We start from the raw sequence: 15,327 nt of genomic DNA on the forward strand, positions 1-15,327 counted from the left end.
TTATCCCGTTTGATGCGGTCTTATTACCGTATATGTTTATATGGTCATGTATATAGGTTCATTTCATATCATAAGACATGAGTACATTGATGCACCCTTTAAAATTTGGGAGGGGTATCTTGACTCATCCACTCAGTTTTAGAAATTGTTTAATATAAGCATTTGGTATCTTCGTACAGGTCTTCAATATGTACCACTATAAATTTGGATGGTCCACATCGTTCCCTTTCATGGGTAAAGAACTACCAAAAATCAAATTTCGGAGGTTATTGACTCCTATTTAGCACGTTATATGGTTTATTACCTCTATATGTTTATGTTCTCTTTTAAATTTGGGAATTATAAAATAACATAATTTGGTAAACGTTTTCTAGGACCCATTGGTGTTTCTCTTATGGCCAAATATTCAAAATTTAAAGGTTATTAACCGGCTTTATTATTAAATGAGTACAGGATTTATTACTTTTTCATAAGACACAGGTGTATTTGTGTACCAATCTTAAATTTTGGGAGGGGTACATTTCTTATTGTCATATCAATAATTGGTAATTGTTCTTTGGGTAGATCATTGTGAAATATTAGTATGATCACGTGATCAGTTATTGACCTATGATGGGATTAGGAGTCCAGGACATTGGTACATTTAAACTTTGTAGGATAATTTGAGAATGCGTCATTGGTATTGATTATTACAGCCAAATATAAACGTAAGCAATACGATGTACCACGTGATTGACCTTGATGAGGTAGTGTACAGGGATACATAGCTAACCTTATTGAATCTTATGACTCATAGTCTTAAGGGAATACATGCTACAACACTGGCAAAGTTATTGTTGATGTAATTTAATTGGTTGATCACTATCTTTCGTGCAATCTGATTGGCTGATCACTATCTTTCGTGCAATCTGATTGGTTGCTGATTTTCAAATCTTTGCTGCATTCAGTTTTAAGTTTTGTTTAACATTTAAAAATCTTGGTTTCGTTCAACATTTTGCACTCACTGATAAATATGATCAAAACCGTTTTATTTGTTAATCGAATAGTTAAAAACCGGATAAAGTTTGACGGTTAACAGTGAAACGTAAAATTTTTTACTTTGAAAATTTTTTGTTTGAAAGTTTTTGTTTGAAAACTCTTGTTTCAAATTTGTGTTTGAATTTTTTGTTTCAGAATTTTGTTTGAAATTTGTTTCAAAATTTTTTGTTTGAAAATTTTTTTGTTTGAAATTTTTTGTTGCAAAATTTTGTTTGAAATTTTTTTGTTTAAAATTTTTTGTTCGAAATTTTTGTTTTGAAATTTTTCGTTTCCAAATTTTTTTGTTTCGATTTTTTTTCGTTTCAAAATTTTGTTTGAATTTTTCGTTTCCAATTTTTTTCGTTTCAAAAATTTTGTTTCAAAGTTTGGTTTGACATTTTAAAAGTTTGTGCACTCATTAGTAAAGAACCGGAACTGTTCAGAACAAAAACCTCTGGCAACATTGTGGTGCAATAGTACCCATCAGAACATGGGGTTGTACTTGAAATGAAAAAACACAATTCATTAAAATGGATCATTTTATTACACTCCACATACATCCATACCAGATATATGATCTGGATATTGTCGATACAATGTATTTTGAACTTCTTGCACTAGTTTGTCTTTAGCATATAATTTTAATTCCAATTGAAGTCTTTTAAGGTCTATTGCAATATCAATTGGTGGAAACTCAATGTCCATTTGATCACAAATAAACTGTTTATCAATACAGGTATGCACCCACGAACGATGTTGACAACCATCACAATATCTAGATACATGTTGTACAATATGCATAACACATTTTTCAAAATAGTACTTTTTCAGGAATATACTTGTTTTGTTGCACACTTCCACTGCATGTTTAACACACTGAAATACGCTGATGAATTTGTTCCATTCAGTTTGTGTTAGATACACCATGTTGCGAGGGACATGGAATGTACTCTTTTTACGTAACAGTACCATCTTCTCTTCGAGGACTGTACGCATCACCACTTCATGATTTGAGCCTAATGATTTGACTATGGTCACATTTAGCTCATCATGAAAATAATCGTTCATTTGGTCGATTCGTGAACATAATATTTGCCATTCTTCACAGGTCAGTTGTACAACAAATTGTTTTGCTTTTCCCAATCGAATCACTGGTTCAAATGTTCTAGCACTGATACCAATCATCACATGTTTTGTTTGAAATATATTCATTGGATAATAGCTTGCGAAGATGAACTCTTTATCGTTAGAAGTACACATCTTTCCTCCTGAAAAGCACTTGCTCAAATGATTTCGTGGGATGACAGTGTATTGGTTGATTTACAGAACTACGGCTGACGTCATTGGAAAGAAATGTGCTGACGATTGAATTCATGGTTTCATCACAGTCGCTGACGTCATGCTGACCAACCAAATTCATACAACTATGTCTGACGTCAAAGGAATGTGCTGACATTTGAATTCATGGTTTCATCACAGTTGCTGACGTCATGCTGACCAACCAAATTCATACAACTATGTCTGACGTCAAAGGAATGTGCTGACGTTTGAATTCATGATTTCATCACAATTGCTGACGAATCTGGCTGTGTACTAAATTCAAATTGATGACTTCGACCCAAGAGTCTTATATAACATAAAGATACAGATCCAGTATTTAAGAAACGCAGCACTTCTTCTTGTTTTGATGCTTCCATGGGTAAATATCTGGGTTACATGCACAGGACCGACACGGCATAGGATCGACACGGCATAGGATCGACACGGCGTAGGATCGACACGGCATAGGATCGACACGGCGTAGGATCGACACGGCATAGGATCGACACGGCACAGAACCGAAACGGCACAGGATCGACACGGCATAGGATCGACAGCAGAACTTTCATACGATCGAAATAATAAAAAATACATTATTTTATAATTACGCAATATTAAGTAACAATTATTTTCTCAAGGATATATAGGAGAGAACCGTCATACGATCGAAACGGCATAGGAACGAAACGGCGTAGGATCGACACGGCATAGGATCGACACGGCACAGGGCCGACACGGCATAGGACCGAAACGGCACAGGATCGACACGGCACAGGACCGAAACGGCATAGGATCGACACGGCACAGGATCGACACGGCACAGGATCGACACTCTGTAGGGTGGTCAACACTTTCTGAAAGTATCAATATCGCATATCCCTCACCTTGAATTTGTGGATATAAAAAATTGTAAGGATAAATAATTCTAAATGGTCTATTTTTTAAAAAATTATGTATATATATATATATATATATATATATATATATATATATATATATATATATATATATATATATATATATATATATATATACAAATTGTATAAAAATATTGTGCGTAATATATCCATGCCGTAATAAATACACCTTTAATTTTGTGATATTAAAAAAATACGCTAAATAACTCCAATAGTTGATTCGAGGTTTTCAATACCGAATAAATAATATTATTTGTCTGATATTTTTATAATGCTGTAATTTTTTATGTATACTAAGTTGAAGTATGTACATGTAACTGCAATTTTAAAACTGTAGGCTTAGAATTTGCGTTTGGATTTCTTTTTTAAGCGAAGCAATGCACCTATGTTAAGTTGCCTCCTTTCAAATTTCGAATTGAAATCGGAAGCCAATCGTTTGTTTTTCGTTTGTTATTGACTTTTTTGAAGAAAAATAGTAAAAATCGTATCTTTCTTAAAACATAAAGAGATGTTTACAAAATAAAGTTGGTATATGGCCAAATTTACCCTTGTTCCTCCACTTAAAATTTTGATTGAAAATCAAAATCAATTGTTTGATATGCGTATGCTACTAATTATTTTGAAAAAGAATAGTCTGTTTCGAAAAACATAAAGAGTCTTTTCAAGAGAAATGGGTGATGGAATTTCATATTGGCTCCACTTTAAAGTCTCGAATCAAAACCGAAGCCAAGCGTTTCCTATTGGTTGATTTTAAGAGCAAATCGCTTGTTTCGAAAAAATAGAGAAAGAGATTTACAAAATAAATTTAGAATGTGATCAAATTCAATCTAATTCCTTTACTTACAAATTTCGATTCAAGACCAAAATCAATCGTTTGATATGGATTTGTTGTTGCTTGTTTGGAAGAAAAGTAATTTGATTCGAAAAACATAAGAATATAATTAAGAAATAATGTTGATGAAGGTGATTTGTTTCGGGGCGGTTTGCTTATTTTGAAGAAAAAATCACTTGTTTCAAAACAACCAGTAAAATATATCTATTTCCAGGATACATTTGGTGGTCAACTTCATACTGTTTTTTCTGCTTTTAAATATCGATTCAATACTCAAGCTAATAACATGTTTTCCTTTCTTATTGATTGGTTTGAAGAGGAAATAGTTTGTTTTGAAAATTATTAAGAGTCATTTACAAAATAAGGTTGGGTGGGCCAACTTTTTGGTGGTATTTCAAATTTCGATTTAAAATCAAACTCAATCATTTATTTTTCGTTCGTTATTGATTGTTTTGAAGAAAAACTAAGAACCATTAAAGAAATTTTTATAGTAAAGGTGGTCACCTTCACAGGGTTCCTGCACTTCAAATTTCGTTCAAAGCATAAAACGGTTAAAATAATAAGAGAAACACAATCAGTACTCTACGCAAATGTTTAGGGGGTTCAGGGGCTTTAGGAACACAAGTTTATAAAATATATCAAGTGTTTATATATATAAACGTGCTAATATGATAAACGTGCTTAATTTTGCATAATACCTTGCTCAAGGGGGGTTTCAAAGTCCTTAATCCCTTTACTTCAGTACGCCACTAAACATCAATTATAAGTCATTCGTTATCCAAATTGTACTTCTTGTACTGATTCAATCCTTAATTTTAAAGTTCAAAATTATATGAGCACTTATTATGCTATTGGAAAAGAGCACATATTTTACGACAGTGCAAGGTAGTTTCTTGTTTTAACAATTGAAAGAAAGGAAAACACCAATAAAAGTAATAATAATACCTGACACGAATTCCGATAGTAAATCATATTTTATTATCTTATTTGAAACTTTGAGAAAATTGAAGCTCTACACCGAATACAAATTGGATAATAAGCAATGCTTTATAATTGCTTGATAAATTTCAAATTGAGAACAAAGAGAGTGATACTGTTTAAAAGAAAGATTGGATAAAAACAAGAATTTTAGGAATGATCTAAAAAATGGATCAAAGTATTATGATCTTGGCTAATATTAATTTTTGGATCAGTTACCATAAAATATTCGAACGGTCTCTAAATCGAGTTTTCTCCAGATATGTAGTTTTCCAGGTATAAGGAGTACAAGAAAAATTTCGATTAATTAAATATTTTGGATTTTTTTTATAACGGGCCACAAAATTTTTGGACGGTCCCTAAATCGACTTTTCATATTTTTACGCAATAAGCATATCTCACTGAGTTAAGTGATATCTTGGGTTGGGTTACACTATATGTAGTTCTCCATATATAAGACATACAATAAAATTATTGATTGAATGAAATATATTGGACTTTTTGGATCAGGGGCTACAAACGTTTGGACGGTCCCTAAATCAAGGTTTCGTATTACTTTCGGAATAAGCACATCATGCTGAGTTAAGTGATAGTTTTGGTTTGGCTGCACTATATGTAGTTCTTCAGATGTAAGACGTACAAGATTTTTTTTTTTTATTGAATGAAATATATTAGATTTTTTGGATCAAGGGCAACAGAATTTTTGAATGGCCTCTAAATCGAGCTTTCGTTTTATTCAGGCACTAAGCACATCATACTGAGTTCAGTCATAGTTTAGGTTTGGGTACACTATATGTTGTTCTCCAGATATAAAGCCTACAAGAAATTTATTGTCTGAAATATATTGGATCTTTTGATCCAATAATAGTCTTTCATCCTCCATTTATACATTAAGAAGTAACAGTATAACGTGTACATTACGTGATACACTTTGTATTTTATGGTGTGATGTTTAATAATAAATTATTAACAGAATACCCGTTTTTCGCACGGGGAGAATAGTTTCATTTTGAGCATAAAGGGCAATGGAATCTGAGTATGGATTTAAACTGCATCGGGAGTGTTACTGTTCGTCTGAGTGACTCCAAATACTATTTCATCGACACTAATATCGGTATTATTTTTTATCATTATATATATAGTGTGTAACTTCATTAATGTAATGAACGTCTGGAGGTGATTCCTGGACTCGGAAGAAGAATTTAAATGAAACGAAGTCTTTAGCTTATCATAATTATAACTTCTATGCCAATAGTAACGGATGATCAATCAACGGCTTCCTGTTCAACTTAAGAGTGTGTAAAAATGAGAAAAAAATAACTTTGATCCAAAGTAGGTTTATAACGACTGTGCATAAGACAGTCAGGGGCAAAAGATCATGTACGATGAACTAGAGTATAAGGGATTCTTCACATAACAACAGTGATTCCCACAAATTATGTGAATATAATTTGAGCCAAAGTAAGCTAGATTAAAAGATTTCCTCCCCGTAATGCGTAAATTCGTGGAAGATAATAACTACGAATACAGAAGGAATGAAACTCGACGATACTCAAGGTTTTGCGCGTGTTGCACAAGGAAAGAAAGAAATACAATTTCAAATTATCGATTTATTCTGTTTCGGAGAAGGTAGGATAACTGAAATACTCAGAGGTACCTTGTACAGTATTTGTGCAATGCAGTATGTGTACACGAGACAGCTATGAAGAATAACAGTTCACAGTCTGATATTGTCGACCGTTGACCGCATTGCAAAGATGACATCGGCGAAGCAAATTTTTCCGCGTGTGATCAAGCACATCTGAAATTTCGTAGATGATTGCCGCAGCTATATTACATCGAGCTACAAGTTCTTCGACTGTCGTGGCCGGAGTTTCATACGTATCCCCGAAATAAAAAATCAAGCAGCGTGAGGTAGAATGAACGAGGTTGTCATAACACAGGTTTTTCTCTCCCAATCTGGGAATGTTTCATTTAGGTAAGTCTGCATATTCCTGTCAAAATGTGCAGGTGTACTATCATACTGAAATCACATCTGCTGTCTTATCTTCAAGGGCACATGTTCTATCAATTTTGGGAGAAAATTACGTAAAAATAAAAGATACGTACTCCCACACAGGCAGACCGATAATAAATAAGTTCCTACCACAAAATTATCCACCACACCACACCAAATTTCTGCTGCTGATCGTTTACTAGAGTTGCATGTGGGTTTTTACGCCATACACATGATAGTTTCAAGACGGTTTTGATCATTCGACGTACGCTGTCTTCAAGTTCAGCTGTCCATATGGGGCTATTTCCTCCGATTTCACGTACGAGAAACCGAAGGGACCCCTCTCTCGAAGTCGAATATGGAGGCGTGGAAAAATACAAGGAAAGTTACTCTCTTTTGAGGGCGACGGTCACGATATAAACGCCTCACTTCTGGGCTATTGCCCTTCGCTACTCCATAAATGAGTTGCATATCTGCCAGCTCGTGGACAGGGTAATCTTCCATCGCGCAGGCGTGTACAGGTTAACACAATCAATTTTACTTAAACACCAACGTCTACACTTTTACACGACCTTAAATACCTGGACACAACCCTCTACCGTTGAACACAACATTTCCCATCCTGTTATACAGCAATTACACGTGTAACAGTAGAGCATCTGACTATGTATATCACTCACAAGTTGCGTAGATGCTTATTACAACTCAGCCATGCTAACTGAAGCCATTCCACAATAAAACTTCAAGACAGCCTTCTGTAAGCCACTCGCAATTGGCACACAAGGGACGATAGTTCCGTAGGTATTCCTCCGTGTAGGTATTCCATACAGCTCTATGGTATGTACATTAGAATGTCGAAAAAAGGCTATCCTCTTTTTAAAATGTACTTTCAACGAGCTTCCTTTGAGAAAATTTCTCCGGCAATGATAAAATCAAAATGTAAGTGGTCTACACTAGGATAGTATTTTGGTATATTCACAATAGCAATGAAGTTTTTCATAGCTCAGGGAAAAGTTGAGGTTTGCCAACTCGAAGAAAGGGGAAAACGCCATCAAAAGTATTCCTGGGAGAAGATTCATCTAACGGATAAATCAAGTATACTATTCCAGCGCACTTCTTGGTATCGTTATGCAACGTGTACAACATCCCTTGTTTCTCCACTTTTGTTGCTTCTGTGCACAGAAGTACCATATTCCACGGAATTACATATTACGAGGAAGAAACCGTTTAATGCAGCTTACTTTTGCCCCATATCTATTCACACAATATTTGGAATCCCTGGGTCATGTGGAGAATTCCTTGTACACTCGTTCATCACATATGATCTTTGCATTTTTCGATGTTATATTTATTTACATGCCGCCTGACTGTCCTATGCACAGTCGTTTTAAACCTAATCTGGATCAAAGTTATTTTTCCTTTTTCACACACTCTTGGACAGGAAGCCGTTCATTTATCATCCGTTACCATTAGCCTAGAAGATATAAGTGTGATACGTTAAAGACTTCGTTCCATTTAAAATCTTCTTCCGAGACGTCATTATCTACTGAGACAAAATAGATGAATCACACATGTGTATCTCTCTTTCTTTCGAATTCTGAGTGTTCTTCTAACTTGAACGATGCACTATTATTTTTTAATGTTAAATCTTGTAATTGATTGATCATTTCTTCATTCAACGTTTGATAAAATACTCAAAGGAATACTCCAGTTTCTTTGGAAGTCATCCTTGCATCGTCACTGTACACTGTAACGGATGAACGATACACATATAATCTTTAAATAGCCCCCACTACCCACAGTCCTGCGAGAACGGACGTCACCTCACTTCCCCCTTTAGAATACAAGAATTTTAAAAGGAGAGAGAAAGGAGAATTCCACTCCCCCACGGCTGAGAATAATGACGACGTGAAGAGTGAGGTTCAATACTGGAAAAGGCTTATACTGTATGCAAAAATATCTCTATTAAATTAACCAGGAATATGTCTACAACTACTTGAAAATGTAAAAAGTTTTCTAACAAAATGGAAAATTTTTATTATAACAAAATCCGAAACGTGTTATATAAATAGTAATATAGAAAACATTCAACAATTTTAACAAGTAATAATATCATTAATCGAAATCGCCGTTAGCAAGTAACTTTTCCCAAAAGGATTTTTTTTTCCAGTGACAAAATTTTCTGAAGTATTATTATAACCAATCGTAAATCCAAAATATAGAATTTAGAAACCTATATAACAATATCATCAAAATGAATGGAACTCGAAGTTACTGCAAAGTGGCTTTCTTTGGAATGAAAATGTGGGAGGAAATGATTTCTTAAATATGGGTCAAAATGCATGAATTACGAGCAATAGCTCAACTGTAATTCTATAAAATCCTTTCTTTTTCCTTTCCTTTTTCAAAAGCGGACCTAAGACATAAATCATTCATTTGAAGTCTCCACTAGCCTTAATATTTTCCGTAATTTCAATATATTAAACTTCCTGACTAGCGACTTTACTTTAGTTTTAACAAGGAAAAACAAAAATCAACATGTTTTAACTCAAGGCATAATTCTGCCTACACAAAATCAGTAACATGAACTATTCAATTAACTATTTTTACTTTCTTACTTTTCCTTTCGCAATATTTTTAGAAATATGAGCTTCCAAAATATATTGAATAATAATAATGCTTCTAAATAATAACCATAGTCAGGAATTGTTATAGATTTCAAAAGAAGTTAACTAAACTATACGATTATACGGAAAGAATATTAATTTAATGACCCATTCTTTCATTCAGAGGACCTATCACTCTTACCTCATTTTATACACTGCGAAGCGCTTCAGTCTTCGAGCGAGAACCTCGGCTGCAACGTGACGTCATCCCGATCGCCACGACTCGCGCAAACCAACCGAAGGTTATGCAGTGCTTCCAACTCCAAGAGAAATAACCGACTTAACAGTAAACTGGAGTTTCATCTCACAAAATTTTCCTTTTACAAAATTTCATTTTATTATGAAACTTGGGTGGGTTACATAATATCCGAGGGTCGGTCAAAAAAAAATTCCTAACCATAACAAATCCCAAGTTGAATAATAAACTTTTTTCAATACATTACCAAATCTTCCATAAATATTCAAATGCTGACGCCTTCTTTACAAACTTCTACAGTAAATTTTCCAATTCCTTACATAACATACACAAAGGATGATGATGAGATATTTACAAAATGAAAAGGGTTGACCTCTCACTTTCTCGGACGAGGCATTCCTGCAGGATTAAAAAAAATATATACAACGCACAAAATTTGTTCGAACAAACATCCTAAAATATATAAATATATATATATAAGTACAATATTAATAATTTAGTTAACCTCAATTCTCACATCAAATCATTTTTTTTTTCGTGTTACCTTATGGGTTAGGTTGATTAACTTGTCTCGGTGGAAAATATTTCTTACAAAAACGAACATGGCGTTTTATATGTACATATGGTCTTTCAATATTTTCTAGCCAAACTGTATTTGGTGTAGGTTTAGAAATAAGGCGGTATGGGCCTTCCCACTGAGGGGCGATTTTTGGATTGAAATGTTTCTCTGCTGAAATTTTCATGAACCTTTTAACCAATACTAAATCATCAATATTTAAATTAACAGGACTATGTTTTTGAGTATAAACTTTCGCACTATGTTTCCAAGCGCGTTCAATATTATTATTTATATTAACTAATTTTTGCTCTTTATCCTGGTCATCGTCTAAAAGATCTAAATCCATCAACCATTTAACATCTAATGGATGGTAAAATTTCCGTCCCATATAAAGTTCACATGGACTGGTCCCAGTAGTTTCATTCATACTTATGTTAATAGTAAAAGCAATTTTAGATAGTAATTGGGCCCAATTCTGTTGAGACTTATCAACATAAATACGAATTAAATTTTTAACCGATCTCACCGTGCGTTCGGCTCTGTTCGATTGTGGGTTATATGGGGAGAATTTTACACTCTGTATACCATAGCTATACAAGAATTTCAAGAAGTAATCACTCACGAAATAAGAAGCGCCATCACTTAGGACTTTACCAGGAAAGCCGTATCGAAGAAATAATTCCTGTAACTTATTGCAGATGATTTTTGAGGCTAGTCGTCTTAAAGGTTCTAAAAAGACAAAGCGACTATAGGCGTCAGTGACAATTAAAATATATTCAAATCCAGAACTACTAGGCAATTTCCCCGAGTATAATTTGGGTGCAGTACCTTTTTTGTAAAATATTGACCCATAGGTTTTCGATTGGAATCTTTACAGGTTTGGCACAAATGACAAGATTGTATAAAATTCTTAATGTCAGAATATAAAGTAGGCCAGGTATACTTTTCAGCGACCTTAGCAATGGTTTTTCGATATCCCATATGCCCACCATGAATTATTGGACAATGAGAATACTCAATAATCGACTGAATTAAAGAATTAGGTATTACAATTCTAAATCCATTATTCCCTTTACCTTTTGTCTTTTTAAACAAGATCTTATTTCTTAATACATACGGAGGAACTTCTTCCTTTCGCTCTAACCTATTGATAATCTCTCTTAATTCAGGATCCTTCCTCTGGTGATCTGTAAGAGGTACATTAAACACAGGATTTTGCCAAAAATTAATGAAAGACAAATTTACTGTTTTATTATGATCTTTTACGACTTCCATTGTGTTATCGTCTTTTGTATAGAATTCTAGATGGTTTCCAACCCTTGAAAGGAAATCGGCTATACTATTTATTTTTGATCTTACATGGACTATACGAAATTTAAACCTCGAGATTTTCTCTAACATAGTTCCATATCTCCTTTGTCTTTTATGGTTATTAAGTAACCAAGTTAAACTCTTACTATCAGTATATACTACAAAGGGATTTGCCAAGTAATACTCAAATTTTTCCAAAGATAAAGAAAGAGCCTTAAGTTCTAATTCGTATATATTTTTACTCCAATCAGATTGTGGAATTGCCCGACTAAACATTGATACAGGTCTAAGATTCCCTTCCGAATCATATTGGCTGAGAACCCCAGAAAAATGACGCAAAGAGCTATCACAATGTATTACGAAGTTGGAATTCATATCTGGGACTTTCAAAATGACCTGACTACAAAAGGCATCTTTTAATTTTTGTAGGGCTTCATCATGAACTTTAGTCCATTTAAAAGGCTTTTTTACAGATCTTAATTCTTGAAGGGGAGCAATTAACTCTGAATACCCATAAATAAATTTTGAATAGAACGAGAAAAATGAACATATTCTGTTCACTCCTTTTCTGTTCTTTGGTTTTGGTATCTCCTGGATAGCTTTAATTCTCTCAGGGTCTATTGACATGTTGCCATTTTCAAAACGAAACCCTAAATATTTAATACTAGTTTGAAATAGACAGGACTTCTTTTCTGATATAGTAATTCCCCAATTTCTTAGTCGAGATAATACCTCCTCTAATAGAGCTTTATGACTCTCAATATCTTTGCTAAATAAAATTATGTCATCAAAATATATCTCTAAATTCTTACCAATTAACCCTTCAAAGACTTTTGACATCAAATTACTTAAAACAAAAGGTGATAACACTAATCCCATTGGTACCGATTTATATCGATATATTTTATTTTTTGTCACAAAAGCAGTAATATTTCTACTCTCTTCAGACAGAGGAATTTGATGAAAACAGGATTTACAATCAAGTTTTGAAAAGATATTATTGTCCGAAATACTAGATATTACATTCTCCATGTTAGGAGAAGGATAGCTGTTTACCATAACCTTTTTGTTCACCTCTCCGTATGAAATTACAAGCCGCCTGCTTCCATCTGAATTTGTTACTAGAAAGCAGGGTGATGTGTAGGGAGAATAATCTACTTCCTCTATAATATCGTCTTTTAAAAGCTGGGCAATAAAAGAATCTAATTCCTTTTGCTTATGCGTTGGAAGTTGATAAGGTTGCAATCGAATGGGAGTTTTACCGGCAAGTTCAATTTTGTAAGTGAATTTTTTTACTCTACCAATTTTGTTTCCAATAACATCAGAATATGAAGTTAACAAGTTATTAACATATTCCTGTAAATTAGAATCACATAGTAATAATTGATCAGGAACCGTATAATTACCTTGAGATTCCTCCGGTTTAGTCTCCGGTGGATGCAATATGGACTGATCAAAAACGAATTCCACTCCTGGGTCAAACGTGGTATTAACTCCGCTGTCTCTGGTTACTGATGTCGATGGAGTCAAAATCTGATGAGAATTACCAAAAGATCTAGGTTGAGGTGTAGCTTTCGGACAACCAAGGTCGCATGGCGGCTGCTTTCCACTCACCCCTTTCCTAGAAGTATATGCAGAAGCGAGAGAAGTCTGGGCACACAAAAGTTCATCAGCTCGGATCATAGGAACCACTAACTTCCGAGCTTTTATATTATATAAATTACCAGCAATGTCTATTATGGCGTCGTATTTTGTATGAAAGTCATTTCCAAGCAGAAGATCAAACTCATTAGAGTCCACGATAAAGAAAATTTCACTAAATTGATGTCTTCCAATTTTAAAATATAGTCTTACTCTCATATCCACTGTAACTTGTACATTTCCTAAGCCGATAGTCTGAACATTCACCTCTTCTGCCTTTATTTTACATTTTTTCCTAAGTTCATCATAAAGATGTCGAGCCAAATAAGAGTTCGTACTCCCAGTATCAATTAAGCACTTAAAACGCATACCCGCAATATAAACAGAAATCGCTAACAGTTTTTTCAATTCACTATCATTTTGATTTACATCTGAGTTATTTTGAGTTAAGTACTGAGATTCTAAATTATGGTTATGAGAAAATTTCGCCTTATCAAGATTTTTATAGTTAGATGGTAAAGAATACATAGCTGGAGAAACTAAAGTTTTATGTAAATTTCTTGGTTCACGAGATTGCAACACTACTTGCTGTTTTGTGTTCTTCGCTCCGATAAAGGAAGATGATTTACGGGGTGGTACCAAGTCCCGTACGCTACTACCTTGATTACGTAATCGATAATAATCTTTCCTATATCTATGCAAGGCGTCATAGTGTTCTGCAGCTAAATACAATTGATTTAAATCGATAGGCATACCTCTTTCAGTTAGAAATTGATGGGCAGAAGGCGTTACCATATTAGTAATTAAACTACAAATGGTGGCTTCATCAAAGGACATATCAAGTACGTGAATAATCGATAATTTATTATCTACGAACTCATATAATGATTGCTCCTCCCGCATGGGAACGTAGAAAAATAGTCGCATGAATTGTGTTCTACCAATAGTGGAAATAAATCGCACCACTAAATGTCTACAAACTGTTTGCCAAGGGGAAGCGTCCCCAATAAACGATTGTATAACTTCTTGCATTTCTCCTTTTGTACGAGAAAGACAAGCTACCAACACAAGATCTAAAGGCAAACCCTTACCTCTGACAATACTATCAAGTTTTAATAAAAACTGAAATGTAGACTCAGTATTGGTACCATCTATTATAGGTAGACTATTAATATCATGCAACAAAGATTTATAGATTCCTTCCGAAGCAAATTTCTCAAAATTTAAATTTAATGAAGCTGCCATATTAAATGGTCGGTCTCTATATTTATTTTGAAAGCTCTGACTCCCTCCTGCTCTTAAATTAGGCGAGGAATTCGCAAACCGTGTACTGTGTCCCACATTACTTTGTGGATCCACGTTATAATTTTGATCCTGAAATGGTCTACTTTGACCACCTAGTAAAGGTTCGTGAGGATTCACTTGAATATGGGCTGAAGGCCTTAAATGTTCAAACATAGGATTACTAAATTCATAAGAATATCCAAGAAATTCATCCCCACTAGAACTTGAAGAATCCGAAAATCTAGACTTTACATGCGTCTCCTTTGACTGTGCCATCCTTACAAGCACACCACAAAATATTAAGCTCAAAGAAACCAAAAGGATAATTACTATTAATTTTACAACCTTATCAATAATTATCTGCTTATTACACAATGACCTACTAAACCATAAATTTTGTATCCGACCCCGGCAACACTGTATTAAGTATTTTACGTTAACATTCATATACAACATTTATATTAACTCAACAAGAAAGGCATAATATAATTAAAATATGTTATTTAATTTAGAGGTTAATTTCACCAAAGAAATACACATAAATTTTAGAATATAAAGGGGAACACTTTTGCTGGACCTCCCCGAACCGGACCTCGAAGCCAGCATAAAT

At 34.0% G+C, this 15,327-nt stretch overlaps 1 protein-coding gene across 1 annotated transcript; it reads right to left on the reverse strand.

Annotated features, from left to right (window-relative positions):
* Window positions 1-10,272: 10,272 nt before the first annotated feature.
* On the reverse strand, window positions 10,273-13,662 carry LOC145694002 (uncharacterized). The gene is made up of 2 exons (XM_081770148.1): window positions 13,199-13,662; window positions 10,273-10,321 (listed from the first exon to the last, which is right to left on the reverse strand). The coding sequence occupies exons 1-2, from the start codon at window positions 13,650-13,652 to the stop codon at window positions 10,299-10,301; spliced, it is 477 nt and encodes a 158-aa protein (XP_081626274.1). The 5' UTR covers window positions 13,653-13,662; the 3' UTR covers window positions 10,273-10,298.
* Between the last annotated feature and the right edge of the window lie 1,665 nt (window positions 13,663-15,327).

Source organism: Thermobia domestica, chromosome 9 (assembly GCF_964235325.1).
Source record: "Thermobia domestica chromosome 9, izTheDome1.hap1.1, whole genome shotgun sequence".
NCBI classification, from domain to species: Eukaryota; Metazoa; Arthropoda; class Insecta; order Zygentoma; family Lepismatidae; genus Thermobia; species Thermobia domestica.